This window comes from Capricornis sumatraensis, chromosome 14, assembly GCF_032405125.1.
Source record: "Capricornis sumatraensis isolate serow.1 chromosome 14, serow.2, whole genome shotgun sequence".
In the NCBI taxonomy this organism is placed as follows: Eukaryota; Metazoa; Chordata; class Mammalia; order Artiodactyla; family Bovidae; genus Capricornis; species Capricornis sumatraensis.
In genome coordinates this window covers 87,018,709-87,046,454 of record NC_091082.1, presented here as the reverse complement: position 1 = coordinate 87,046,454, position 27,746 = coordinate 87,018,709, and the positions used below count along the sequence as shown (strand labels likewise).

The 27,746-nt window shown below is 50.2% G+C and overlaps 1 protein-coding gene across 3 annotated transcripts; it reads right to left on the bottom strand.

Annotated features, from left to right (window-relative positions):
* Positions 1-149: 149 nt before the first annotated feature.
* KLHL12 (kelch like family member 12) lies at positions 150-27,746 on the bottom strand. 3 transcript variants are annotated; one of them, XM_068986065.1, is made up of 12 exons: positions 27,682-27,746; positions 25,331-25,574; positions 22,221-22,374; positions 21,018-21,235; positions 16,690-16,839; positions 15,666-15,780; positions 4,413-4,519; positions 3,447-3,642; positions 2,860-3,018; positions 2,451-2,549; positions 1,617-1,803; positions 150-1,369 (listed from the first exon to the last, which is right to left on the bottom strand). In XM_068986065.1, the coding sequence occupies exons 1-12, from the start codon at positions 27,744-27,746 to the stop codon at positions 1,243-1,245; spliced, it is 1,821 nt and encodes a 606-aa protein (XP_068842166.1). In that variant the 3' UTR covers positions 150-1,242. The 3 variants fall into 3 exon arrangements, with proteins under 3 accessions (XP_068842166.1, XP_068842167.1, XP_068842168.1); XM_068986066.1 differs by lacking the exon at positions 27,682-27,746 and adding an exon at positions 27,329-27,380 and having other exon boundaries at positions 25,331-25,564; XM_068986067.1 differs by lacking the exons at positions 150-1,369; positions 27,682-27,746 and adding an exon at positions 27,329-27,380 and having other exon boundaries at positions 1,596-1,803; positions 25,331-25,564.

The window sequence follows — 27,746 nt, the reverse complement described above, 5'->3', positions numbered from 1 at the left end:
CCTGCCCCCGAAACGTCTGGAAGATGGCGCTGGCTTGCCACAAACTTACAGGCATTTGAGACCACTGTTTTTTTTTTTTTTTTAATATTTTCTTAAAAAAATACAAACAAAACGAACTTTACGTCAGTATAACTCAGGGAAAGAGGAAAAAAAGGAATTTCAGAACAAAGGGAAAGTGCCTCCTTGTTTAGGTGACCATGTTGTCCCCACACTCCCAATTCTCCGAGCAGGAATGTCACTGCACAGCACAGGGGAGCCTTGGAAGTTCAGAAGGCCGGGAGGTACTGAACTAACAAATGGATTTCGGTTGTCATCGATTATTCCGTCCTGGGATGAGTGAGATCCAGTCTAAAGACAGGGAAGGGGTGTTCTAATAAGAAAGGACAACATGTACAAAACACAGCAGTAAAAACGACTCCTTGGCAGAAGTATGCTCTTACAAGAACCAGGGGAGTCATCAGGCAGCTGCCACCCCCGCTCCTCCCCTCCCCCTATAAACAGTACCGACGGCAACAGTGGAGAAAGCAGTCCTTGATTCAACAGAGGAAAGCCTTCCTGGGATACAGGTGCGGCAGCCGGGGCGGGGGTGGGGGTGGGCAATGGTGAAGTCACAGGAACTTCGGTCTGGGACACGTTTCCTGCACTGCTGCTCTGTGTCTAGGGCCCAGCAAAGACCCTCAAGTAACACGCCCCCTCAGCCTTCCACGTGTTGCAGGCTCCCTCACACCCCACCGCATCCAGGTCCCATCCTGCACTGGACACCCAGTTCCCCACTCCCGAGGCCCCCGAGGTTTTGCCAGGGCTCTTCCCTCGTTTTCCTCCAAAACAGAACTGTGTTGCCTCTGTTACCTGTAGACTAGGAAAGAGATTTATTCTTGGAAAACCAAGAGAGTTGGTACCCTTCCAACCCTGCCCACACCCTGGAGTTCATGTTCACCTTAATTCTCCACAGCACACGAGGCACAAGGTATATTCTCTGGAGCGCACACGAGGTTAAAGGCGAGGACCAAGTGCCCCCGCGGCCAGGAGGAGAGGGGTCTGGCCGATCACACCCATGCAGGGTGCGGCCTCTGCCCTCAAGTGCCTGCGGCCTCCGCCCTCCTCGGGGACACCCCCAACGCCAGGGCGTGTCAAATAAGCGCAGTGAGAGCTGCGGCACTGAGCCTGTAATCCCCTCCCCACACTGAGAACAGACATTCTGGAAAGGACCCTTGGTTCTCTGCAAACTGTCTCTTCGCCCAGTCATTTCTCTCGGAGAACACACACGCCGGCGTCGCAGCGCTGAGTTCCCATGGAGGTCACGACCTCCCAGCTGTCAATGATGGGGTCGTAGCACTCAATGCTGCTCAGCAGGGAGTTCCCGTCGTAGCTGAGGGAGAAGGGCCAGCAGTGATAGAGAAAGGCGCACCTCCACCGGCCCCGCCCACCGGCCCCGCCCAGGGCCTGTCTCAATAGGCCCCGCCCCCACCCACGGCCCCACCCCACGCCCACGCCCCCCCTGCCCACACGGCCCCACATTAAGATTGCCACGGAGCCCTCTCTGCGGAACCAAACCCTGTCTCCACCACACACGTGGATCACCTCACACGGCCCTGGATCCCAGATTTACCCCTCACCCTGCAATTGCATAAAGTCTCCCCCGAAGCACTGTGGCCCCGACGTAGCACCGCGGGGTGGTCATGCTCGTGACCGTTGTCCAGGAGTCGGTGCGAATGTTGTAGGCTTCCACAGAAGAAAGGTGGGCTGTACCATCGAATCCCCCCACCACATAAATATGGTCATTCAGCAGCGCTACCCCTGCACCTGGGGAGGAAAGGGCACAACAGATGACGGCTGCTGGGCTGAGGATCTGAACCCTAAAAACAAAACAGTGACAGACGGCTGGGTGAGCCCCAGAGTGGCCGAGGGATGGGCCAGGGCCAGACAGCCCGGAGGATCTAGTCCAGCACAGGCCACGCACCTGCAGCCCTCTTCGCCTGGCTGTCATCTCGCTTTCATTAACTCGGAGCCCAACCCTTGTCATGAGAGAAGGGAGTGGGAAAAGAGGGAAAGAGAGGAGAGGGGTCGTGATGGGTCTGGAGCATCTGGTACCGGGAGGCAGGGCTCTGTGTTCCTCCACGCCAGCCTGAGGGCTCAGAAAGACCCCTCCCCGCCCGGCTCCTGCACGTGCTCCCTCAGGCAGCCCGCGCCACTGCACAGAGCTGGGCTGGAGGCCAGGATGGAGGGAGGGACTCAGGTACAAAAAGACAAGGCAAGGAGGCTCTGCTCTCACCCTAACCCAGGGAGAGTCTGGGCTGTCTCCAATGCTGCTGTATGTAGGGAGCACAGACACTGAGGACAACGGCCCTGACCCACGTTTCCCAGGTCGCCAGTGCGACAGGCCCGCAGCCCCACTGCCCAGGCAGCTCTGACAGCTCCGCCTCCGGCCCCCGGGGCCTGCCCGGTCTTACCAGAGCGCTTGGTGGCCATCGGTGTGACATTAGTCCAGTGTCCTGTATGGGGGTCATACTTCTCAACTGAGTTTAAGATATTCAAGCCGTCATATCCTCCTGAAAGACAGAGCAGGAACCATCCCAGAAAGAATGGTCAGTGTGGACGCCCGCTCCTGGCCTGCCTTCCTCAAGTGCCCCGACTGATGCTCTTAGTCCCAGCTCTCCTCAAGGGCTCCAGAGAGAAATCTGAGAGCAACCTATCTTCTGCTCTCACGAAAAGGAGGATCCCAGTGAGTGGAAACTATACTGGGACAGACCAGGGTTTTAGGGGGAGGAAGTCTATGAACCAATTCCAGTGAAAGGGATCCTGCGCCGAGGCCGCTGCCCTTAGTCGTCCCGCCCCCACCCCGTCCCAGACCCCGCACACCTAGACAGTAGATCACCCCGCTGGCCACCACGAGGCCGGCACCTTCCCGGGCCGTCTGCATGTCGCCCAGCATGCTCCACTGGTCAATGTTCGGGTCATAGCGCTCCATACTGGTGTGGCGCCTGCTTCCATCGAAGCCCCCAGAGACATAGATCATATCTGCTCAGAATGAAGGAGTCACAGACCGTTAGAGAGTGAGAGGTTTGTAAGGACTCCTCTACAAATCTCCCACAACTCTTCCAAATGCCTGGAGCCAAAAACAACTGTTTGGTTTTTTTTTAAGGGATAAATCAAGTCTTTCTTAAAGAGGACAGCACAGTCAAGACACGTGAGAAGAACAGGGTAAGATGGAATCTTCAGGAACATTCCCTAGATGGGAGTTTGCAAAACTACCACTAGCGCCAGCTGCCCCCTCAGCACACTGGAGCCTGAGTTACCAACTCCAGTGTTAGCACTGAGACGCCTGGGAGTGTTTCCGAAAGCAGAAAGGTGTGACTGACCCTGCCGGCTGCCTCCGCATTTCATGGAGGTGTGAACCCCGATCCAGCCACCCCGAGATGCACGCGCTGCCCTGTGCAGCAGCCTACCTCCCAGGGTGGTGGCTCCAGCCAGGCCCCGCCGGACGTTCATCGGAGCCACAGAATACCAGACCCCGTCCTCGTCTGCCGTGTAGTCCAGACACTCCACGGAGCTGAGGCGGGAGCGGCCGTCATAGCCACCAATCACGTAGATCCGGTCGTGAAGGGACACCGAGGCCACGTAGCGTCTCTTCCGAGTAATGCTCTGGGATTCAAGGGAGAAGAGGCGCCTTTGCCACTTCAGCCAGGCAAGTCTCGGGCCTCACCTTTGTGGTCCTTCCTGGGTTTCCCTCCGCACCTTGTTGCTTCGCCTGTGCCGTAAAGCCCTCTGAGCAGAGGTTTATCTGCTGTCTGTCCACTGGACAAAAGCCTCTTGCTCAGTGATGGTCTTACCGATGAGCGCCTTCTGTGCGTCTGTCTCTAAGGATTCCAGAGGATCTACCATCCTTCCCTTATCCAGTATCTGATTCCTTCCCATTCCATAAGCACTGCGCTAAAGACCAACATCCTTCCGTGAAGCAGGAAGAGACTAGTGCACTGCTCTCTAAGGGCCAGGACCCAATGACCTGAAAGGCCATGAGAAATGACCCAAAGATCCCCATGGTTCTCAGTTACTGCACTAAAGCAGAAACCCCCAAGGAGACACAGACCCTGGGTCCCACGGACACCAGCTCAGTCCAGCACAGCTGAGCACCGTGCTCAGGCTAACAGGGCAGGAGCGGGCACCCTGTGAACCACTCGGGTGGCCGGAACGCGTGGGAATGGTGGCGACCAGCTGAGTGTAACTGCACACAGGGCCGTGAGTCCTCCCGAAGCCGAGTTAGTCAACAACCAACTACTGTAACTGACTATTGTCAGGAACACTGCTGCTGTGACCAGGCCTTTCCACTCTGAGGGCTGGGTTAGTTACCACCCGGAGTCAGGGACTGCGGACATTTAAGCTCTTTCCCCGGGCCTGGTTCCACCACAACTTACTGGCAAAAAGCTCCACTCCTGCGTCTTGGGGTCGAACTTCTCCACGGCGTCGATGGGAGACTGCTGGCTCCCGAAGCCCCCGACCACCAGAAGCACCTCGTTGGCCCCTGAGGACAAGCGAGGAGAGGGGTCGTTTTCCCCTGGCTGCTGGCTGACTGCCTCGGGGATGGAGCAGCGCAGACAGCACCCGGGCGCCTTGTCCCGCGTGGCCTGGAGGAGCCACCCGAGACGGGAGGTCCTCCACGAGTCTGCCCAGCAGCAAACTGCTCCTCCCTAAGAGCCTGAACCTCTGAAACGTGAATTTCTAGACAACATTAAAACTCCGGAGGGCACGCCTGAACACACCCCGTGTGTGCTCGCTTGTGTTGGATTCTTTGTGACCCCGTGACTGTAGCCTGTGAGGCTCCTCTGTCCATGGGAGAAGCTTGAACACACCCTACACCACATCAGCCCATCTATACGATTCCAGCTGAGTTCACAACAGGCTCTAAGGGTAGGCTGGAGGAGCTCCCTGCCTTTCTCACCCTGTAAAACTAAAAACGGGAGTTTTTTGTGATGGCAAAGAATTTTCTCCTAACCTTGGCTCCCAAAATTTGAGATGTGGCTTAGGAACCAAATAATATATTTAAAAATCTTTTCCATGACTTTTTTTTCCAAATTAGCCAACTCCACAACCACGTGTCCTGTTAATTCATCAAAACTGCCAGGTAACTGACCATAAGGCTAGACTTTTAAAGGGAGTCTTTTTCTCTACTATCTTACCAAACGAGGCATTTTGATAGCTTTTGTGTCTCCCCTTTCCCCTAGGGACTTCTCTGGATGATATTCCGATGATGTTTCTTTTGAGAAAATCCCCTGTGTGGCTGCTCTACTGGAGAGGACTTAGCTGGGGCATCTCAGGACATTCAGGAGGGCATTTAGCTGACCTGGACTGGAAAGACCAAATGGAGTACCTCTAGACTGACAGGAAACACAGACAAGCCCCCAGTGAAGTCACGGCTGCCACGACCGGCAGGGGAACAGCAACAACCGCTCAGCACGAAGCACGCCACCGTCGCCTGCGGAGAGCCTGTGCCACGAAACTGAAGCTGAATCTTAAATTTTATCAAGACTGGTCAAATCTAGTTTAACCACCAGTTCACAGGAGACACGGGGGACAGAAAACGCGTTAAATGAGACTACTGGGATGTAGCCAACAAAATCTAGCTCGTGGGAGACTCAACAGGTAAACTGCAGAGGAAACCCAAAGCAGGAGGGAAAAGCCTGTGGATTTTACAGGGAGTGAGGACAGCCATGAGCCCAGCCCAACACGTGAGCCTTGTCTGGATGCCGGCTGGAGCAGCTGAAGCATTCAAAAACAAAGAAAAATAAATTACGGGAAAACTGCGGAAATGTGAACGTGTACTTACATCTGATGAAAGTAAATAATTGGTTGTATGGTTCATCTTTCAGAGACACACACAAAAGCATAATATGGATGGAATTTTATCCTGTCTGGGATTTGTTTCAAAATAGATAGGCTACGAGTCAGTAATTGTTGAAACTGGGTGACAGGTATGGGGGAATCCTTTGATTATTCTGCTTTTATATATGTTTGCTATTTTCCTTAATAACCCACACATAAGCCACGGATTTTACCCTCCTCTTATGAGAGGGCACCTCTCTGTGCACTTGCCAAGTAAAGTAGGTGGGCCCTACTTCAAGGTGAGCAGTCACTTCCTTTCCGCAAACAAAGCATTTGAACACAGGGTCCTTTCGCAAGACACTAATGTTTAAGCTCCTCCGAGCTGGGAGCCGGGGTCTTCCTTGGCAGCCCTTTCTCCCATTTACCCACTTCTTCCCCCAGCTCTTCTCTCCCTCTGACGTGCGCACGGATGGGGAGGCCATGATGACCCCGGAGGGGCAACTGAGCGAAAACACTCACAACTGAGGGGGTTTCCTATGCTTCGCACAGTAAAGCAAACTCCACTGAGCCAAGCACACCCAGAGGGCCAGCCGGCTGGCAGGAAGGCTTCAGTGCAGGCTCCGGCTGGCCCCGGGTCACAGAGGAGTGCAGACAGGGCAAGCGTGGGGGCTGCTCAGCAGCTCAGGGCTCTGAGCGCCCAGGTGCCAAGCCCACCGGCCCCCGAGCCCCTGCCCATTCAGTTCAGTTCAGTGGCTCAGTCGTGTTTGACTCTTTGTGACCCCATAAATCGCAGCACGCCAGGCCTCCCTGTCCCTCACCTTCTCCCGGGGTTTACTCAAACTCATGTCCATCGAGTCGGTGATGCCATCCAGCCATCTCATCCTCGGTCGTGCCCTTCTCCTCCTGCCCCCAATCCCTCCCAGCATCAGAGTCTTTTCCAATGAGTTAACTCTTTGCATGAGTGGCCAAAGTACTGGAGTTTCAGCTTTAGCATCATTCCCTCCAAAGAAATCCCAGGGCTGATCTCCTTCTTTGGAATGGACTGGTTGGATCTCCTTGCAGTCCAAGGAACTCTCAAGAGTCCTCTCCAACACCACAGTTCAAAAGCATCAATTCTTCAGTGCTCAGCCTTCTTCACAGTCCAACTCTCACATCCATACATGACCACTGGAAAAACCATAGCCTTGACTAGACGGACCTTAGTTGGCAAAGTAATGTCTCTGCTTTTCAATATGTTGTCTAGGTTGGTCATAACTTTTCTTCCAAGGAGTAAGTGTCTTTTAATTTCATGGCTGCAATCACCATCTGCAGTGATTTTGGAGCCCAGAAAAATAGTCTGACACTGTTTCTACTGTTTCCCCATCTATTTCCCATGGAGTGATGGGACCAGATGCCATGATCTTCGTTTTCTGAATGTTGAGCTTTAAGCCAACTTTTTCACTCTCCTCTTTCACTTTCATCAAGAGGCTTTTTAGCTCCTCTTCACTTTCTGCCATAAGGGTGGTGTCATCTGCATATCTGAGGTTATTGATATTTCTCCCGGCAATCTTGATTCCAGCTTGTGTTTCTTCCAGTCCAGCATTTCTCATGATGTTCTCTGCATAGAAGTTAAATAAGCAGGGTGACAATATACAGCCTTGATGTACTCCTTTTCCTATTTGGAACCAGTCTGTTGTTCCATGTCCAGTTCTAACTGTTGCTTCCTGACCTGCATACAGATTTCTTAAAAGGCAGGTCAGGTGGGCTGGTATGCCCATCTCTTTCAGAATTTTCCACAGTTTATTGTGATCCACACAGTCAAAGGCTTTGGCATAGTCAATAAAGCAGAAATAGATGTTTTTCTGGAACTCTCTTGCTTTTTCGATGATCTAGCGGATGTTGGCAACTTGATCTCTGGTTCCTCTGCCTTTTCTAAAACCAGCTTGAACATCTGGAAGTTCATGGTTCATGTATCACCCATTACCGTCCCTGAAAGAGCCTCCGTGCTGAAGCCTGTCTGCCAAGTGAGTGAAGTGATTCACTTCCCATTGCAGTAGAGTTCATGTCAGTGCCAACAGAGCTTTTGCTAAGGATAAGGTGGCCAGTGTTTTAACATTGAAAACATAATTTTAGGCAATACTGATGTCTGTTTAGCCTGTGTAGCTTTTTCTATTACAAAGATGATTTCCTTTCAAAAAGTTTAAAAAGCAACTCAAGAGCGGGTATGCCTGTCATCCTTACTTGCATATGACCCTCCCTTTGGTTAAAAAGATACAAAAATTTTACGTCTTGTGATTATAAAACATATAATATGTAAAATACATTTTCACTGTTAAAAAGCTTGAAAATAAAAGCATTATGAAAAACTCTATCTGTAATTCCACAAAGACACAAAAACATGAGATTACCTCCTTCCAGCTCTGTTCCTAGATACCTGTACAGCAGAAGTGGGGTCATATCATAGTACATCCTGTTTTCATTCCATTTTCTCAAGATATTAACAAAGTCCTTTATGAGTCTAATATTTTAGGCATTTCAGGAGCTGGTGATTGGATTATAAATAATCACATATAATCCTGTGATAAACATCCGTGACTATGGGACGTTTCCCTGTTTCTTTAACACGGAAATGAGAGCAGTGTCTAGCGAAGAACATGAACCTTAAAGACTCTTCTGATCTATAAGATACTGAGGGTGAAGCAAATTACACTCCCACCAACACTGCAAAGGTGCCGCCCCTTCTACTTTCTGTAGCACTGCACGTTTTTACTCTGATACTTTGGTAGGCAAGAAATTGTATTTATTGTATTATTTATCACTATTAAGACTTTATTTGGAGAAGGAAATGGCAACCCACTCTAGTGTTCTTGCCTGGAGAATCCCAGGGACGGGGGGCCTGGCAGGCTGCCATCTATGGGGTCACACAGAGTTGGACACGACTGAAGTGACTTCGCAGCAGCAGCAGGCTGAACCTGTCCCCTTATATTTACCAGGACTCCCTGGCTGTGAACCATACACTCAAGTCTCTAGTGTTTTTGTCTTATGCGCATTTTTTTGTTTAGTTCTTTACAAAGAACTTTAACCCTTTGCTGTGGCTGTAGTGAATTTATTTTCCTAACTGACCTTACAACGTTGTACCTGATTTTTATTTGATCAAAAACATTGACTTTTAAATTTCTTCTATTGCTTTGTGCCTGGAAGTCTTCCTTCCTCAGAACAATTCCAAGGGTCTCACTATCTTTGGACCCTGAGCTGGGACCACTTTTCCAGCAGTCTGCCTACTGTGAAGAAGAATCAGGGAAACGGCTAAGCAGAAGGAAGCCTGTTAGCTCTCGGCCAATCAATGGGGGCCTGTCAAGCTGGACTTCCATGTTTACGCGGAGGAAAATGTGTCTAAAAGACCTGGCGACAACTGTGTGTGCAGGCACACTGCTGACACCGAGGCCTCCTGGCAGGGCCTGGTCACCGCTCTTTTCTGGGGAGCGTCCCTGCCCTGGGGTATGTTGCTGGAGCAAAGAGCAGATGGGCGGCAGGACCGCCAGGAACGCGTTTGGGCCCTGTGTTTGCACCTGGACAGGAAAGGAGCCAGTGAGCAGGCAGGGGCTGCAGTTTCCATTACATCTTTGGTGAGAGCAGCGGGCACGGTTAGTAAGGAAAACAGAAGCCCCCACGTGTAGGGTCTGGCACGCTAGGCTCACTCCTGTGCATTGCACTGTCCTGTGCTGTGTGCAGAAGAGCCACCGTCCTGGTAACTGGCTCAGCCGCCTCCCTGAAGGGGACAGCAGAGCACAGGGGGGCCGGCACGGCTCATTCTAAAGCGGAAACACAGAGATGCTGAATTAAGAGCCTAGTTGGGGCCCAGGAGGGCCTAGAGGAGCCATCCCATGGTGAAGGTCAGGAAGGGCAGCGGTGAGGAGACACCCCTCATCCAAGGTAAGGAGCAGCGGCTGTGCTTCGCTGGAGCAGCCATGAAGAGATACCCCACGCCCAAGGTAAGAGAAACCCTAGTAAGATGGTAGGTGTTGCAAGAGGGCATCAGAGGGCAGACACACTGAAACCATACTCACAGAAATCTAAGTCAATCTAATCACACTAGGACCACAGCCTTGTCTAACTCAACGAAACCAAGCCATGCCTGTGGGGCAACCCAAGATGGGAGGGTCATGGTGGAGAGGTCTGACAGAATGCGGCCCACTGGAGAAGGGAATGGCAAACCACTTCAGTATTCTTGCCTGGAGAACCCCATGAACAGTATGAAAAGGCAAAATGGTAGGATACTGAAAGAGGAACTCCCCAGGTCAGTAGGTGCCCAATATGCTACTGGAGATCAGTGGAGAAATAACTCCAGAAAGAATGAAGGGATGGAGCCAAAGCAAAAACAATACCCAGCTGTGGATGTGACTGGTGACAGAAGCAAGGTCCGATGCTGTAAAGAGCAATATTGCATAGGAACCTGGAATGTCAGGTCCAGGAATCAAGGCAAATTGGAAGTGGTCAAACAGAAGACGGCAAGAGTGAACGTCAACATTCTAGGAATCAGCGAACTAAAATGGACTGGAATGGGTGAATTTAACTCAGATGACCATTATATCTACTACTGCGGGCAGGAATCCCTTAGAAGAAATGGAGTAGCCATCATGGTCAACAGAAGAGTGCAAAATGCGGTACTTGGATGCAATCTCAAAAACGACAGAATGATCTCTGTTCATTTCCAAGGGAAACCATTCAATATCACAGTAATCCAAGTCTGTGCCCCAACCAGTAACGCTGAAGAAGCTGAAGTTGAATGGTTCTATGAAGACCTACAAGACCTTTTAGAACTAACACCCAAAAAAGATGTCCTTTTCGTTATAGGGGACTGGAATGCAAAAGTAGGAAGTCAAGAAACACCTGGAGTAACAGGCAAATCTGGCCTTGGAATACGGAATGAAGCAGGGCAAAGGCTAATAGAGTTTTGCCAAGAAAATGCACTGGTCACAGCAAACACCTTCCTCCAACAACACAAGAGAAGACTCTACACATGGACATCACCAGATGGTCAACACCAAAATCAGATTGATTATATTCTCTGCAGCAAAAGATGGAGAAGCTCTATTCAGTCAACAAAAACAAGACCAGGAGCTGACTGTGGCTCAGATCATGAACTCCTTATTACCAAATTCAGACTTAAATTGAAGAAAGAAGGGAAAAGCGCTAGACCTTTCAGGTATGACCTAAATCAAATCCCTTATGATTATACAGTGGAAGTGAGAAATAGATTTCAGGGCCTAGATCTGATAGATAGAGTGCCTGATGAACTATGGAATGAGGTTCGTGACATTGTACAGGAGACAGGGATCAAGACCATCCCCAGGGAAAAGAAATGCAAAAAATGGCTGTCTGGGGAGGCCTTAAAAATAGCTGTGAAAAGAAGAGAAGCGAAAAGCAAAGGAGAAAAGGAAAGATATAAGCATCTGAATGCAGAGTTCCAAAGAATAGCAAGAAGAGATAAGAAAGCCTTCTTCAGTGATCAATGCAAAGAAATAGAGGAAAACAACAGAATGGGAAAGACTAGAGATCTCATCAAGAAAATTACAGAAACCAAGAAAATTACAGGAACGTTTCATGCAAAGATGGGCCCGATAAAGGACAGATATGGTCTGGACCTAACAGAAGCAGAAGATATTAAGAAGAGATGGCAAGAATACACAGAAGAACTGTACAAAAAAGATCTTCACGACCCAGGTAATCACGATGGTGTGACCACTCATCTAGAGCCAGACATCCTGGAATGTGAAGTCAAGTGGGCCTTAGGAAGCATCACTACGAACAAAGCTAGTGGAGGTGATGGAATTCCAGTGGAGCTCTTTCAAATCCTGAAAGATGATGCTGTGAAAGTGCTGTGCTCAATATGCCAGCAAATTTGGACAACTCAGCAGTGGCCACAGGACTGGAAAAGGTCAGTTTTCATTCCAATCCCAAAGAAAGGCAATGCCAAAGAATGCTCAAACTACTGCACAATTGCACTCATCTCACACGCTAGTAAAGTAATGCTCAAAATTCTGCAAGCCAGGCTTCAGCAATACATGAACCATGAACTTCCAGATGTTCAAGCTGGTTTTAGAAAAGGCAGAGGAACCAGAGATCAAATTGCCAACATCTGCTGGATCATCGAAAAAGCAAGAAAGTTCCAGAAAAACATCTATTTCTGCTTTATTGACTATGCCAAAGCCTTTGACTGTGTGGATCACTTAATAAACCGTGGAAAATTCTGAAACAGATGGGAATACCAGCCCACCTAAGCTGCCTCTTGAGAAATCTGTATGCAGGTCAGGAAGCAACAGTTAGAACTGGACATGGAACAACAAACTGGTTCTAAATAGGAAAAGGAGTACATCAAGGCTGTATATTGTCACCCTGCTTATTTAACTTCTATGCAGAGGACATCATGAGAAACGCTGGACTGGAAGAAACACAAGCTGGAATCAAGATTGCCGGGAGAAATATCAATAACCTCAGATATGCAGATGACACCACCCTTATGGCAGAAAGTGAAGAGGAGCTAAAAAGCCTCTTGATGATAGTGAAAGAGGAGAGTGAAAAAGTTGGCTTAAAGCTCAGCATTCAGAAAACGAAGGTCATCTGGTCCCATCACTCCATGGGAAATAGATGAGGAAACAGTGGAAACAGTGTCAGACTTTATTTTTCTGGGCTCCAAAATCACTGCAGATGGTGATTGCAGCCATGAAATTAAAAGACTCTTTCTCCTTGGAAGAAAAGTTATGACCAACCTAGACAGCATATTGAAAAGCAGAGACATTACTTTGCCAACTAAGGTCCGTCTAGTCAAGGCTATGGTTTTTCCTGTGGTCATGTATGGATGTGAGATTTGGACTGTGAAAAAGGCTGAGCACTGAAGAATTGATGCTTTTGAACTGTGGTGTTGGAGAAGACTCTTGAGAGTCCCTTGGACTGCAAGGAGATCCAACCAGTCCATTCTGAAGGAGATCAGCCCTGGGATTTCTTTGGAAGGAATGATGCTAAAGCTGAAACTCCAGTACTTTGGCCACCTCATGCGAAGAGTTGACTCATTGGAAAAGACTCTGATGTTGGGAGGGATTGGGAGTGGGAGGAGAAGGGACTGACCGAGGATGAGATGGCTGCATGGCATCACTGAATTGATGGATGCGAGTCTGAGTGAACTCCGGGAGTTGGTGATGGACAGGGAGCCTGGCGTGCTGCGATTCATGGGGTCACAAAGAGTCGGACACGACTGAGTGACTGAACTGAGGACTTCTGCAAAAAGGACCTCAGCACCATGCGGGCGTGCAGGATCACATTCTTAACCCTCCAGGGCAGAACCACAAGCCAGTTCTTTGAGCCACAGAGCTTTTCTGCTGTCTGTTCAAACAAAGGCAGGAATCGAAGTCTAAAGCCCCTCTGGGCTGCTGGTTCACACAGAGTGTCACTGTAGCTCCACTTAAGAATTATGTAGTGGCTGGGGCCCTTTCGGCTCTACAAAAAAGAAACACATCTTCCGTGTTGGAAAGAACTCTAGTGACTGACTTAACTCCTCGGCTGTGCAGCTGGTGGTAATCCAGAGGTGCTGAAGGGTGCGTCCGGGTTCAGACAGCAAGTTACTAGAGCAAGTGGCGGAAGTGGGAGCAGGAACCAAAGCGAGTGGGATGTCCTGTCTCCGAGCGCCAGGTTCCTTGCAGCACCTCACTGCTCAGCTGGTATTCAGAGAACACTCCTTGTTATTCTGCGTAACCACAAGCGTATGGCAGTAACAAAGAGGCATGTAAACAAAGCCTTAGTGGTTAATATCCCCCTGCAATCTCACTTTATTAAAGGGTTAGTGTTTGTCCTGCATACACACCCTTTTCTGTGCTCAGGTAAACATACACACCCAGAAGAGTCTTTCTTTCCCCTCACTCAGAGCACACAATTAAGGCAGTGAACCTGACTCAACGCCTTTTAAGTTTCCTGGCATTCCAGCTGCGCTCTAATTCAACCACCCACTCCCCTTTACTTGGCGTGCAGGTCATACTCATTTTTTTTCTCGATATTAGCAATTTGTGGTGAACATTCTTATGCCTGTGTCTGGACTCTTTTGTGCTTACGTCTATACTGTACACTGGCCCCACAGGACAGGCTCCCGAGGTGGGACACACAGGGTGTGCACCTTGTCCAGACCTGCGGGTGCAGCGTCTTTCGGGCGCCCAGCCTCCCTCTCACAAGGTGCTCTGGGCACTACCTGTTTGCTTCCCATGCCCTGCTGTACGAGGTCACGGCTCTTCTTCTTGTCGCTACGCACAGGTTCTTTTTATAGTAGAAATGCTAACCTGTTGTCAGATGTATTGAGTGTATTTTCTCCCAGTCCACCAGTCCGTGTCTTTGTCTTTTGCCATCATTAAAAAAACACCAAAAAAATCAACCTGATGCAGTCAAGTGACCATGAAGGGCTCTCAGTTCTCCTGTTTTAGTTAAAAAGGGACAGAGGGAAGGGGAGGTTGCTGTCTCACGGATACAGAACGTTAGTTCTGTAAGATAAAAGCGGTTCTGGACATGGGAGCTGTGTGACGGTATTTAACAACTGAAATGTATACAAGGTGGTAAGATGATAAATTTTATGTCATTTGTATTTATCATAAAAATAGAAAAAAAGGCCACCCAGAAGTTATACAAATATTTTCCTATAATTTCTTCTAATATTTTCATGATTTTTCACACTCAGTCCTTCAATCTTTTTCAAAAATTTTCTTTTTATGTTTTCTCCACGTGTCTCACGCTGATCATCAATCTCTGCACACATCACGAGACACAAGTCGCATTTTGTCACCTCCCGGGACTAACAGAGTGGCACCCTTTAAAGGCAAAGCAGCAGAAAGCAGCGCCTCTGCGTGGTGGGGTCACAGATGACTCGCCTACGCTTTGCTCTGCGTTATTTCTGAAATGTCTACTGACCTATTAATTCTGCCACTAGAATGAGATAAATCATCACTCTACTTATATCTATGAATGAAAGACTTAATTATCAATTAACCCCTCAGCACGCACGAGGCCACAGTCAGGTCAGAGTAAAATCAGGAAATAACAGCAGCAAAACACTGCCTCATGTGCACAGAGTAGTTAGAAGCTGCCAAACGCTTGGGCTCCCGGGACAGCGAGCGCACATGTGAGCACAGACCCCGCGCCAGGTGGAGCGCAGGCATCGTACACGCACGATCTCATCCGGCCCCCGCGGCAACCAGCGTGAGAAGACCCTGGCATCCTCATTTCAGAGGCAGAGGCGTCAGCTTAGGCCAGCGGACGCCCTGCCTAGGCCCACAGGCCGGCCAGCGGCTGCTGGGACCTGAGCCCAGGCCTGTCCACTGAAGTGACAGCCTCCAGAGGCGGCACGCACAGTAACTCGCAAGGCTGGAGCTGTGATGACCCGTTTCACAGATGCGGTGATGGGCCCAGAGGGGTTAAGTTTCTTGCCAAAGCTCACGCCCGCGGTGAGTGGTAATCGGGGGGTGAGCACCGCCCGTCTGGCTTGGCTCCAGGCCCTCGCCCGCTGCACGGCACCGCCTCCGACCTCCCAGACCCTTGCCTAACCCGCAAGGCTTCCTCCTTGCCTCCTCTCCGCATGGAGGAGGGAGGCGCAGGGCAGCAGGCCATTCGCTGACTACACGGCATCTGAGAGAGCTCTAATCCACAGGCCCCAAAACGCTGAAATATACCTGGAACTTACACTGCCTAACACTTGACATTTATAACGTGCTTTCCTCGCTGTATCTCATCTTACCCTCCAAACAGTCACATGAACTTGGTTTCTAGGAGCGCAAGGTCAGGGAGGTAGTGGGCCTTGCCCACGACGACACAGCGAACACGAGCCGCCAGCTTACCAAGCCGCGCCCTCGTCCGGGGCCCCTGCATCTGGGTGCGCAGCTCGGGTCTCAGGTGGAACTTCTTGGCTTCGTCAACGAGGTCCCTGCACTGCAGGCTGCAGCGGATGAAAGGCTGGAAGAGCAGGAGGAGAGTGAGCCACGGGCCTTCAGGAGGGCTGCCAGAAGGGGTTAGGCCGCGGGTTTCCGGGACTGATTTCAAAGAGGTTTGTTTTGAACAGACATCACACGGTTCAAAGGTAGGTGAGGGTACGTGAATGGACCACAGGAAGGAGTCACACAAATGAGACGGAGTTTGAGAGATGACACTAAGCAGCTGGCAACCCCCGAATACCAACGACCGGAAAGGCGTGTCTGTGATGAACTTTCAGAGACGGGCTGGGCCAGTCTCGCCCACACTTTACAGACTGGTGGTCTCCAGAGTGGTCCCGATAGCTTGTGGAGAAAGTCAGGAAACGCCCCACAGGGACCTGAGGCTGAAGAAAAGCTTGTAACAAACAAGACATGACCCAAGTTGATGTGAAACACATCAAACTCCTTTCAAGCTGACCTTCCCAGAGGTCAAAAATGAAGAGACTTGATAAGGAAAGTGTCTTTTCCAAGGCAATTTGAAACAAACATTTTTTTTTTGCTCTTTTTTGCCTTGCATTTTTTAAAATTTATTTTTAATTGAAGGATAATTGCTTTACATGAATCAGTCATAGGCTTACCTATGTCCCCTCTCATGGACGAATTTTTTTTGGAATCATTTTTTTAAACGGAGAAAGGGACAAAATTTATCATCCAACACTGCTATGCAAAATAATGAGGGGCTTGCAAAGCAAAAGACAACAAAGAGCAAAGTTAAATGAAGCCTCAGACTCTCGTTTCTGCTGGGAGCCCGACTTGCCTGGCGACCGCCGGCAGACCCTGCACTGTGCACGTCCCGGGCACCGGGACAGGCCCCGGGGTGCTTGTGCCTCTAGGGGGACCAGTTCTGGGTGCAGGACGTGAAGCGGCAGAGACGCCCGTCCTGGCGACTCACCTCAGCGTCTATGACGTCTGTGATGTAGCGGGGGGTCAGCAGGGGCATGCGGACGTACTGCAGCAGCTCCGGCAGGGACCCCTCCCGCTGCTTCTTGGCGTGCTTCACCCAGTTGATCACAGCCTCGAAGACCGGCTCTTCAGAATCCACCTGCAGGCGCGGGACACGCTGTTGGGGCGCGCTGGAGCCATCTTCCATCCCCTCCCCTGAGTAACTCCCATCTCCCAGAAGCAGCCAGGCTCTTGGGGAAACAATCGTTTCAGACACAACTTGCTAGGATCATGAGAAGAGTTATGGCCAGAATGGGCGAAAAACATCAAAGAGAGAGGGTGCCTAACAGACCATCAGCCACAAATCAGGTTTTGATTCAGAATTTTCTCCATTCCTGAATTTTTTCTGGTCATTTCTGAAATGTTAGTAGGCAAAAGGGGAACCTGCTGCCCTATTCAAAACTGGCTCTCAGGACACATTTATTCACAGCTGCTGTTTAAGGAGGTCCAGCCTTGCTCTCCAACTCCTCAGTCAGGCCCGTGAGCAGGAACCTCCCTCAAAACATTGCAAGGAACACGGAGTCTTCAAAGCATCATCAATGAGCACTTGAGCAACTATGCTGTACTAGGTACCATGCAATTTGAGATGATACATATAATTAATCTTTTGGGGAACTGAGGTTTGAGCTACATGTGACAGGCAGGATATGAAACCTTTTCCCTGGAGGAGCACTCGGTACAGTGAGCACCAGGACTCACAAGACTGACACCGAGGACCTGGCCCCGGCGTCTGCCTGTCCTGAGATCCTCTCAGAGTGTGACAGCGCCCAGAGAGAGAAGCCGTTCTGGGGGCTTCTCCAAAGAACTGAACGGACAGAAAATGCTTCCGAACGTTCATTCATTTGATGGATTTACCAAACACCTACTAAGTGCCAGGAACTACTCTGGAGGGACAAATCAGACATGAACCTTCCTCTTAACGTGGGGAGATAACTGTTAAGTCAGAAACACAAACAATCTCACTTTGTTATTATGTATCAAATGGGAAAAGTCCGGGGGCTGGAGACAGACTGACTTGAACTTGAGATTTCTTTATGCAGAGTGATGGGACAGGGAAGGCCTTCCTGTAGGAGCTGAAGGTTTCCACCTGGCGGAGGGGCAGCAGTTAGCCTCGGCAGACAGCAAGCGCCTGGAGAAGCCCTACAACCACACTGTCCAAAACAGCAGCCACGAGCCCCACGTGCTGCTGACATCTACATTAATTCAAGTGAAGCTAAAACTAAACATCCCGCTTCAGGAATTCCTTGGCGGTCCAATGGTTAGGATGGCGCTTCAGCTGCTGGGAGCCTGGTTCGATCCCTGGTCTGGGAACTGGGATCCTGCAAGCCGCGCAGTGCAGCTGGGAAACAGACTCAGCTTCTCAGTCCCACTGGCTGCACTTCACAAGTGCTCCAGGCCACCCGTGCTTGGGGTCAGTGAACTGGCCAGCACGGACACAGGGCCCCTCCACCTTCACAGAACCTTCTGCTGGACAGCCTGGGAAACGACCAAGCCCGGTGTGGCGGGATGAGCGAGGGAGGCGACAGAAAAGGTTAAGCTGGAGGAGCAAACCCTGCACAAGACTGGACTTTCCTCCAAACCGTGAAAAGGCACCAAGCAGGTAAGTGACGGGACCACACCGATGTTTCGTAAAGTTACTCTGGCGACCACAGAGGATGGTTTAGAAGGGCTGCGTGCTGGGAGCCCAGACAGGGGCTACCCTGGGCCCAACAGGCAGAGGGCAGCGAGGCTGAGACGATGGCAGTGCTGACAGGCTTCACACACTGAGCTCACAGGGGGTCAAGCGAGCCCAGTCTGCTGATGGACCAGACGCAAGGGAGGGTGCAGAAGAGAGGCCGTGATTTTTAAATGAACTTTGGCTTTGGCAAGGACGACAGGCTCAGAGTTCTGAACACATTCTAGGTTTCAATGAGATACATCCATTGAAAATGGGGTTTTTCCATCATAAGCAGAGATCTTTGATCTTACTAAAGATGGAATAAACAAGCATTGCAGAGAAACAGCTAAACTGAGAGGAGAAGCCCCCAACATTAATGCTTCACTACAGAGAACATTTCTCTGCAATAAATTTTCACAGAGAATTCTTTTATGTATCAGCTGACATTAGAACAGCCCTACGTACTAAGTACAACTATTTTCTGCATTTTATGGGAGAGGAATCTGAAGATGAGTGGTTAGGAGCACATGCCCCACCGCCAGAACCAGACTCCAGCCTGACTCTGAAGCCCATGGTGTTTTACACAACGTGCCATACTGCCTCCGTTGTTTCGAGTGGTATCGTTTCATATGGCCCAGAGGAAGTGTTAGTTAGCAACAGGGTCAGACATCTGGCTAGTGCTTCTGGCTGGCATATAAAAGAGGAAAAAATGTCATTTTCTGGAAAAAGCAAAGGCCATTCTCGCCAGATACTTGAGGAAGATGGTACGGAAGAGTTAGTCCTGGTTTCTGAAGGGGTTAGCTCACTGCCCTCCCGGCTCCAGCCAGCTTTATTCACAGTCTCCACTGCTCTTAAACGAAGGCTCCCTGATTCGGTCAAGCAGAGCCAAACTAAGAGGCCGGCTTCCGGCCTCGTGGTTGCAAGAACGGTCTGGAGGCGAGGGTGGCCGAGTCCTGCCCCTCGAGCCGTGTGTGGGTGATGACTCATCTCGGAAAACTAGAGACGGTTCTGAGAATTAAATCACATTTTAAAATGCCAAGAATGGTATCGTGAGAATGGAAACTCCAGGGTACAAGGCTTTTGGTCCATTCTGTCCATAACCAGATCCCCAGCCCAGAACTGCTCTGGGCACACGGGAAGAACTCAATAAATACTTGATAAATGAGCCAGGAGTTAGTTACTTTATGAGTGTTCGCAGTGAAGCTTACGTCTGTGGGGCCCCCTCTACCACCGGTTTGGTGTCCCGTGCGAGGACCCAGCTCCCCCCGCGCCCCACGGGCGAGAACAGGTCACAGACACTCGGCCCCGAAGCCCTTGCAGGAGCAGCGTCTCGAGCAGACGTGAACCACACGTGAGCCTAGTCAGAAACAAGGGTGTGGGCATGCCCCGATCCAGTTCCCTCAGAAAGGCCACCTGGCAGAGGTGCCAACACAAAGCCGGGTGAATGCTGCTAAGAGATACACTGAAGACTTGCTACTGCATGAAAATCCTAGTTTTAACAAAATAAATCAGCTTACTGAATATGCTTACTAAATATATTAGACTGTCTTTAAGCAACACATCCTTTTCTACCACTTAGAGGATCAGTCAAACTTTCCTTCCAATGTGCTGACACCTCTCGTTTATACTGAGGTGCCCTGCACGTCTGGGGCCCAGTCATCTGCAGTCATTTTCATTGTTATCTGAGGACAGTGAGAGAGAGAGGGGGGAACGCTCAGCCTCATGGATCCTCCCTGAGGGTCACCATCTCCTCAGCTGGGGAAGCAAAGCCCCCAGAGGGACTCCTCCCCAAGAATGAGCCTCTGCTCGGAGCTTCCAGAAGCCAACGGGAGAGCTGGGCCGCCAAGATGGCTGCTGGCCTCAGCGACATGACGGCCCCACTGCGCACACTCGGGGTCCCGCTTAGCTACAGACCTACACGAGCCCCCAGGCTCCTCCCTGCGGGGCGGCATCCCTGGATGCGGGGCGCAGGCCGGCGGGACACCACTGCTGCCCAGCTCAGCCAGCAGAGCCCGCCACGCCCAGAGGTGCCGGCCTCCGCGCTCCCGCGTGCAGTCTGCAGCCTTCCGTTCCGTCCTCCTGACCCACTTCCTCTACCGCCTCATCTAGACCCAGAGGCTGACTCTGCTTTCTTCTTCCTCACTCTGAGCAGGCTCGTGATTCTCCCGACACCGTTAGCTCCTGCGTCTTTTCGTTTGCCTCCACTACGACACTGTGAATTCCCTGCAGACAAGACTGTGCCTTACTCACTCTCAGCTCCCCAGCACCCGGACCGTGGCTGCTGCGTGGGAGAGACACTGTCAGTACATGTTTCAAAAGAAGTGAATGGGTAACGAGACGTATTCTACAAAAATCCACTTAACTTCCCATTTCTGCTTATTCCATGCTGTTTAATAGTGACTCTTAACCACTGGGATCACAGATTTCATTGAGGAAGAAGTGAACTCCCTCCCATAAACATGCAAATCCATTTGGCATATAATTTCAGGGACACGTGCTCAAACCTTTCAGCTAATGTGGACACCCGACTGAAAGCCCTGCTACAGAAGCACAGCAGCTCCATCTTTCTTTTGGGTCTTTGGCCCAGTCCTGAAGAGAGGTGATGCCAAGCAGGTAGGTACCTGAATCTCATCGCACTTGATGAGCTTTTCCACCTCTCCCTGGCTGAGAAGAATGAACTCTTCGTGCTGTACCACTTCAGGAAAATGCTTCTGGCTAAAAACCTCAGCTGCTTGCATCAGGTCAACACAGTTGTGAGTCTCAGCGAAGTCCCGGATGCCCAGGCAGTTGGAAGGGTCCAGCTGGCTTTCCAAGAACTCACAGCAGGCTTGCTTCACGCCTAGACAGACACAGACAGGGGTCCTGAGGACACTTGGCAGGACGGGCCTCAGTCCCTGGGTCACAACCTCTCCGAGTGGGATCAGAGGGACCCTGGCTCAATGCCTAAGAATCAGTTTAGAAATTTCATTCTTTGGGAATCCAAATCCTATTTCCGTCTTACGTGCTATGCAGCCTTCAGCAAAGCCTTTACAAATGTGTGCTGCAGCCTTGAAACAAGTGCAGCAGGACGGACTGTGTTTATGGACACCGCCACAATCACACAGACATGCCTGCAGAACTCCTGGGCGTCACGCTACAGAACCAACTGTCACTGAGCACAATCCACCTAATCCCTACTCCACACGAGGACTTACTGAAAGACGCCAAAGAAGGACAAACAGGAGGGGCTGGAAACACTCTCCTATTTGTCCAACTGAAAAGCTCTCGGTGTAACGTCCGTTTAGAGCTGGCACTAATGCAAAGGCCTCACACTCCTCCAGTCATGTTCTAAAAACTATCAGAGACAGATCTGGAGGTTAGCGCAGACTGGCACCTGGAAGCGGAACCGTCTCCAGTGCTGTGGCAACCTTACACTTTCACTCTTGTGGGTCAACCTACATGTTCAATATACAATTTCTATGGTTCAGAAGGTTAAAGGGCCCGTGTGAGTGGCCCCCAGCCCCCTTACCCACCCGGGCACCTGCGGGAGCTCCCTTCCATGGAGACAATGACTTGTAACTGTGTCTCATGACCCCCTACAGGAGGGCTGTGCACACAGATGGAAGGCAAGGCCTCTACTGGCCCCTCCTGCATATTTTCACAAATAGAAAGCACGTGCCCTCTTTACTAAAGAGCCAGAGAGCACACCTGGAGGGTCTTCTACTCTGCGACTGAAGCCTCAGCTTCTCAGCCATGGACATTAACCCTGAGGCCCATCGTGCCCCTCAGTCCCGCGACCTGGCGCGTCTGTGGGCCACTGTGGGTACACGTCTCCGCAGCTGTACCTTTCAGCTGGAGCAGGCAGGCCGCGGGCAGCAGCTCCTGGACGTTCTCCACAGTCACGTGCACGGTCTCCGTGTACACAAAGTCCAGCAGGATTTCCATGGTGGAGGCAGTTAAACCCTGAATATCTACATACGGTTTCCCCTTCTCTGAGAGCTGAAAGTGAAAAGGGCACGAGATCATGGTGGTTGCAATTCCACAAGGTTAAGGCAGAGGCTCGTATCGGAGTCCTTGTAGGGATGTTAACAATATTAACTGCATACACGTCTTTAACAAAAAAAGGTCGTCTCTTTTGATCTATGCAAAGCAAATACAGCATATATTTGCAGCTTTTCAAATGGGGGGAGCTATGTGCAACCCAAGAGCACACAGAGGTGACACCTTCTGAGAATATCAATTTTACTTGTGAATAATTTAATATGCTGCTCTCTTATTAAAACAAATGCAGACATGGAATAGAACCAAAAGTTCCATGAGCATGCCACTAGCGTCCATGGGCTTTTCAGAGGAAACATGAACTTCGCTGAGTTCCGGCTGCAGACCCTCCAGAATGAGCCAGCACCGTCCCACCTGTCCTGAGGCTGCACTGGCCACCTTCAGGGTGTCCCACTGTACCACTGAAGACAACTGGATTGTCTGATACTTCCTCAAATACTGGGTTGATTCTCTTTCGGGATTACTGAATTACTGGCGGTACATTTAGTCTAGACTATATCCTTGGGGTTATGAGTATAGTTGAGGCCAGACACGCATAGAAAACGGTTTGTCTAAGGGTGGAAATCTTCAGCTTCACAGGACAGTAACCATCTGAAAACTGGTCACCTTATGAATGTTTTACTAGATCTTAGTTCAGGAATTTCAATTACTTACAAAACTCCAGTGTGTGTCTGTTAGAAACTAAACATCTTGATCAACTGTGATTCCTTCATCAGTCCAGAATCATCAAAAAGTATTCTCTAACAAAGCCAAAAATAAAATAAATCCCAGAAACCAGAAAATGTCATCAGTACATTATTTTGGAAAAACATTTTACTAACTGTAAGTCTTTACGAACAGAAATATATAAGTGCATTCATGTCAGGAGTTTCTTAGTCAGTAACCTATATTCCCATTAGCCTAATAGTTTAAATATATAAATGAGTTTACTATCTAAGAACTTACAGCAACTGCACTATTTCACATTAATACTCGCTTTACAATTTGTCAGAGTGCCTCTCATTTACTGTCAGTTCATCTGATGGTCACAGCAGCCTGGTAAGGCAATTAGGTCTGATGTCACTGCCATTTAACACACGAAGGGTCTGAGCTTCAGAGAAACAATGTGACTTAACCTAGGTCTTCACTATTAATAATAAGAGACAGACTGAAGCCAGGCCTCCTGCCACATCCTGTGCTATTTCAGTGGCGCCGCATTTATGGGGAAATCTGGAGCTGGGAGAGAAGGAAGACACCAGCAAGTTTAATCGTTCTGTTCTACAGACAACCTAGTGAGGTTAGATGGTCGTTAGGGTTCACACAGAATTTCTAAGAGAACTGAACCTAAAATCCAGGTCTCTGGACCCTCCTGTTTAAATCATTTAGTGTTACCAACAAATTCAAGGGTATAGAGACCAGTCTGGAGATTCTTAAAAGACTACAAATAAGAGTCCCACATGATTAAGAAATACTGCTCCTGAGCATATTTCCAAAAAAGATGAAACCTTTAATTTGAAAACATTCATGCACTCCAGTGTTCACAGCAGCACTACTTAGAACAGCCAAGACACAGAAGCAACCTCCACGTCCATCAGCGGATGAATAAAGATGTGGTATATACGTGGGGGACACACACACACACACACACAGAGACATACACAAGTGGAATATTACTCAGTCATGAAAAAGCAGTAAAGAACAATGCCACTCGCAGCAGCCTGGGAGGACCTGCAAATGGTCAGGCTTCCACATTCTCCCCGCCAGCCCTGTGGCTGAGCACTGGCTAGGCGTCTCACACGGCTCCAGCTTTATGATGGAAACAACACAATTAGAGTCAAGTTAAGTTCCTGGAGAAGGGAATGGCAAACCAAGTTAAGTTAATTTAGGATTAAATCCTCTCTGCCATTTACAAGCTATATGGCATTTCGTATCTGAGACCTTATTTCTTCACCTGTAAAATGAGATGGTAACAACCACCCCTGGGGTGAGTGGGACAGGCAATGGTCTAACACAGCATCTGGCCCACAGGCTGGCGACCTTCATTATAACATGATTACCATGACGAAGTATGTCAGGTTTATGCACAAGTACAGATAAACAGCGTAATCGAGACAATTTATTTAAAATAAAAAAATCAGACTTGCAATCCTGGAAGCTGAGAGCGCTCTCCTCTGCTCAGCTTTCCGAGTCCCTCATGAGTCAGCAGCTCCTCCACACGCTGCATGTCTTGCCAGGCAATCACTACGGCAGTCTTTTCCCTAACACTTTGCGAGCACCATGTTTTTTTTGCCAGGCCAGCGTGTCCCCAGTTCCCTGGTTAAGGGCTTGTGCTCCCAAGTTGGCACCTTTCTGGCGATGTTTCGTGTGCCCACACAGCCAGGCACCAGTCCTCGGCCACCCACCTGAGACTGCACTAACACTCCCCTGGGAGAAGGCGGAAAGCTGCTTTTCCTCACACACTGCAGGAGGGAGTGGGGTGAGGACGGACTCTCACTCCTCTTTCCTTCCCTCCTCCCTATTCCCTGGTCTTCTTTACAATGTTACACTTCAGAAGAAAGAAAATAGGAAAACAAATTAAAACACTGGTAAGTAAAATCCGATGGCTGACATCTGTGTTTGCTACATGCTGGACGCTGTTCTAAGCACGTCATCGCTGTTCTAAGCACGTCACATGTAAGTTTCCTCAGGTAACTGTCACAACAACCATATGAAATGGTGTACTACTATCATTCCTCATTCTGAGACGAGAAAACTAACACACAGTCAAATGGCAGATGTTATCCAGAGTCTGCTGTTGAACACCAGGCTATAGCGATTCACAATCATACAGAATTTCCACTATTTCATTCAGTGGAATAAGATGCCCACGAGGTGACGTGTGTGGGCTCCACCTGTGAGGAGACGGTCCACCACGTACCTCACTGGTGAACATGGCGCAGAAGTAATCGCTGCAGGCAGCCAGCACGATCCGGTGGGCGGGGAAGTCCTTCTGCTCCACCCTCAGCGTCACATCACAGAGGGTGTTGCTCTTCCTGAGGGAGTTCATGGAGTTGAGGATGGATTTAGCGTGAGTGTTTGTCATCATGTCCTTGGGAGCCATGATGCCTCTCATCAAGCAACGTGGAGAGCGAGTGAAAGGGGTCCTTGAATTCTGTAAGTACAAGAAACAAAACCAGGGAGCATGTGTGAAAGCCTGGGGACACTACATATATTCAGTCAGCTTTACAAACGGAGGCGGCTCCATCAGACTCAAACATCCACAGGCAGAGCGCACGCCTCTTCCTGGCATTACCGACACAACCCAGCCACTAATTCCCCTGAGTAAATCGGACCCCTCCTCCCTCTGAACTCCCCTTGTCATGGAGTGCCCAAACCACCTGACATAACTGTCATCAACACTCTGCTGCAAGGAGAAAGAAACTATTCCTCTCTCACCTATCTTCACAAGCCTGCTCTCTCTCACGGTAAAGATCAGAAGATACAATTTCTTAAAGGTGTGATGTCACTATTTTTAATACCCTAAAGGAAATTAAGTAGCTGAATATTTATAGAGGGTGGGGACCCAGTTTTATATATAGAGATCTTTTTTTTTCTCTCCCAGCAAGTGTATAATAAACATTCAGTAACAGAATGCAAGAAAGGAACTGCACCTTCAACCTAGAGCAAAAGGCCAGTATCAGTGAAAATAAACTTTTTCTAAAGAAGCACCCAATTAATCATTTATGATGACTTCCAACTATATTTGGATTTGTTCTTAAAATGAAACTTCAAATGAGGACCCAATGCATGCCTGCATGCTAAGTCACTTCAGTCATGTCCGACACTTTGTGACCTTATGGACTGTAGCCCGCCATGATCCTCTGTCCATGGGGATTCTCCAGGCAAGAATACTGGAGTGGGATGCCATTATCCTTCTCCAGGGGATGCAGTACTTACACTGAATAATGGAGACCATGCAAGCTTAAGCTAGTGAAGTTCTATAGAAAGTCCACCTACTCTAATTATTAGTATACATTCATCAATATTAACAAATTAGTATTTGTAGTAATTCTTCTATACTATGAGAGAATTACTGGGATAGAAAACATATCAAAACGCTACTACTAATTTTATGGCCACAGCCAGTTACTTGTAAAGTTCACTGTAGGCATAAATTAAATGAACTCAGTAACAGGCTACACGTTAAAAAAATTAATAGAAGTAATTTCTTGATTTTTGACAAGCTTCAGTTAAGTTATTATTTTATTTTTGTTTATTTGCTTCAAGGACAATTTCTGGGGAACGAAATTGGAAGGTGACTAAGAGTCTGTCTTATGAGGAATCCAAAATTTTCTGTAAGGATCCAAGAAAATTAAATCAAACTATGCTTTTCAAAAATCCACAACTCACAACCATAGTTTTATACGAAAAGGGAAAACGAGCCCCTAAATCCTCATCTACTCCTGTTTATAGGTAGCGTGCTATTCTTTACGGTCTCCAGCCACTCCACAGGATCCATTCTACAGGAAAGGAGGTGGCTCATCCAGGCATAAGATGATATCCAGAAAGGCCTTCCTGCAGTCAACTTCGTTTCAACTCTGGAGACCGAGAAAGGCCCGCACGGACGCCACTATACGGTGAGGACCTTGGGGCGGCGGGTCGCAGCCGGCTCTGCCTGTCAGACAGACACGGCCCCAGCGTGCGGCTGCCCGCTCCCGGGGTCCCCGGCCGCGCTCCGCCCCAGGGCACCTGGTCCGGGGCCCCCGCGAGCTCCCCGCTGGAGGGGCCGCCTCCCGGCGGGCGACAACAGCAGCGGCGCCCCCCTGCCCGACAGCCTCCAGACGGCGGTCGCGGCGCTCGACGCCTGGAGGCCCCCGCCCGCCCTGAGGGGACGGCGGCGGGGGAGGGCACCGGCTGCCGCCCCCGGGCCACTCACCTGCGCTCCGGCCCGCCGGGCGGGCGCGGGGCGAGCGGGCGGCCCGGGAGGTGCCCAAGCGCCGCCGCCCGGACCCGGAGGCTCCGGCGCCGCGCCCGCGGCCGCGCGCCGTGATGACGTCGCGCCCGCCCGCGTCACGTGCGAGGCCGCTGTCACGTGACCGCGGGCGCCGCGGGCGGGCCTGGGCGGAGCGGGTGGACGCGGCGCGAAGGGGGCGCGGGCCCCGGCAGGGGTGCGGCCCGAGGCCAAGACTCCCTGCGACCACCGACCCTGGGGCCTCAAGACGCGGAGACCCGAGAGGAGTGCGGAGGTTTCCAAGGTAGGGAGCTGGCCGCGGGGCGCGTTTCACCTGACAGGCGTCCAGGCGCCCTCTCACGTCGAGGAAACCCACCGAGGCGCCCCGTTTCCTCCCGTCCAT

Excerpts from the sequence above, each read along its gene's own strand:
- KLHL12 (XM_068986065.1), bottom strand. The coding sequence starts at position 27,746 with ATGGACGGGAGGAAACGGGGCGCCTCGGTGGGTTTCCTCGACGTGAGA. Across the intron at positions 15,781-16,689 it reads CAGACGTCATAGACGCTGAG|CCTTTCATCCGCTGCAGCCT; the intron begins GTGAGTCGCCAG and ends CTGCTCTTCCAG. Across the intron at positions 1,370-1,616 it reads AGACTTTATGCAATTGCAGG|CTACGACGGGAACTCCCTGC; the intron begins GTGAGGGGTAAA and ends CTTCTCCCTCAG.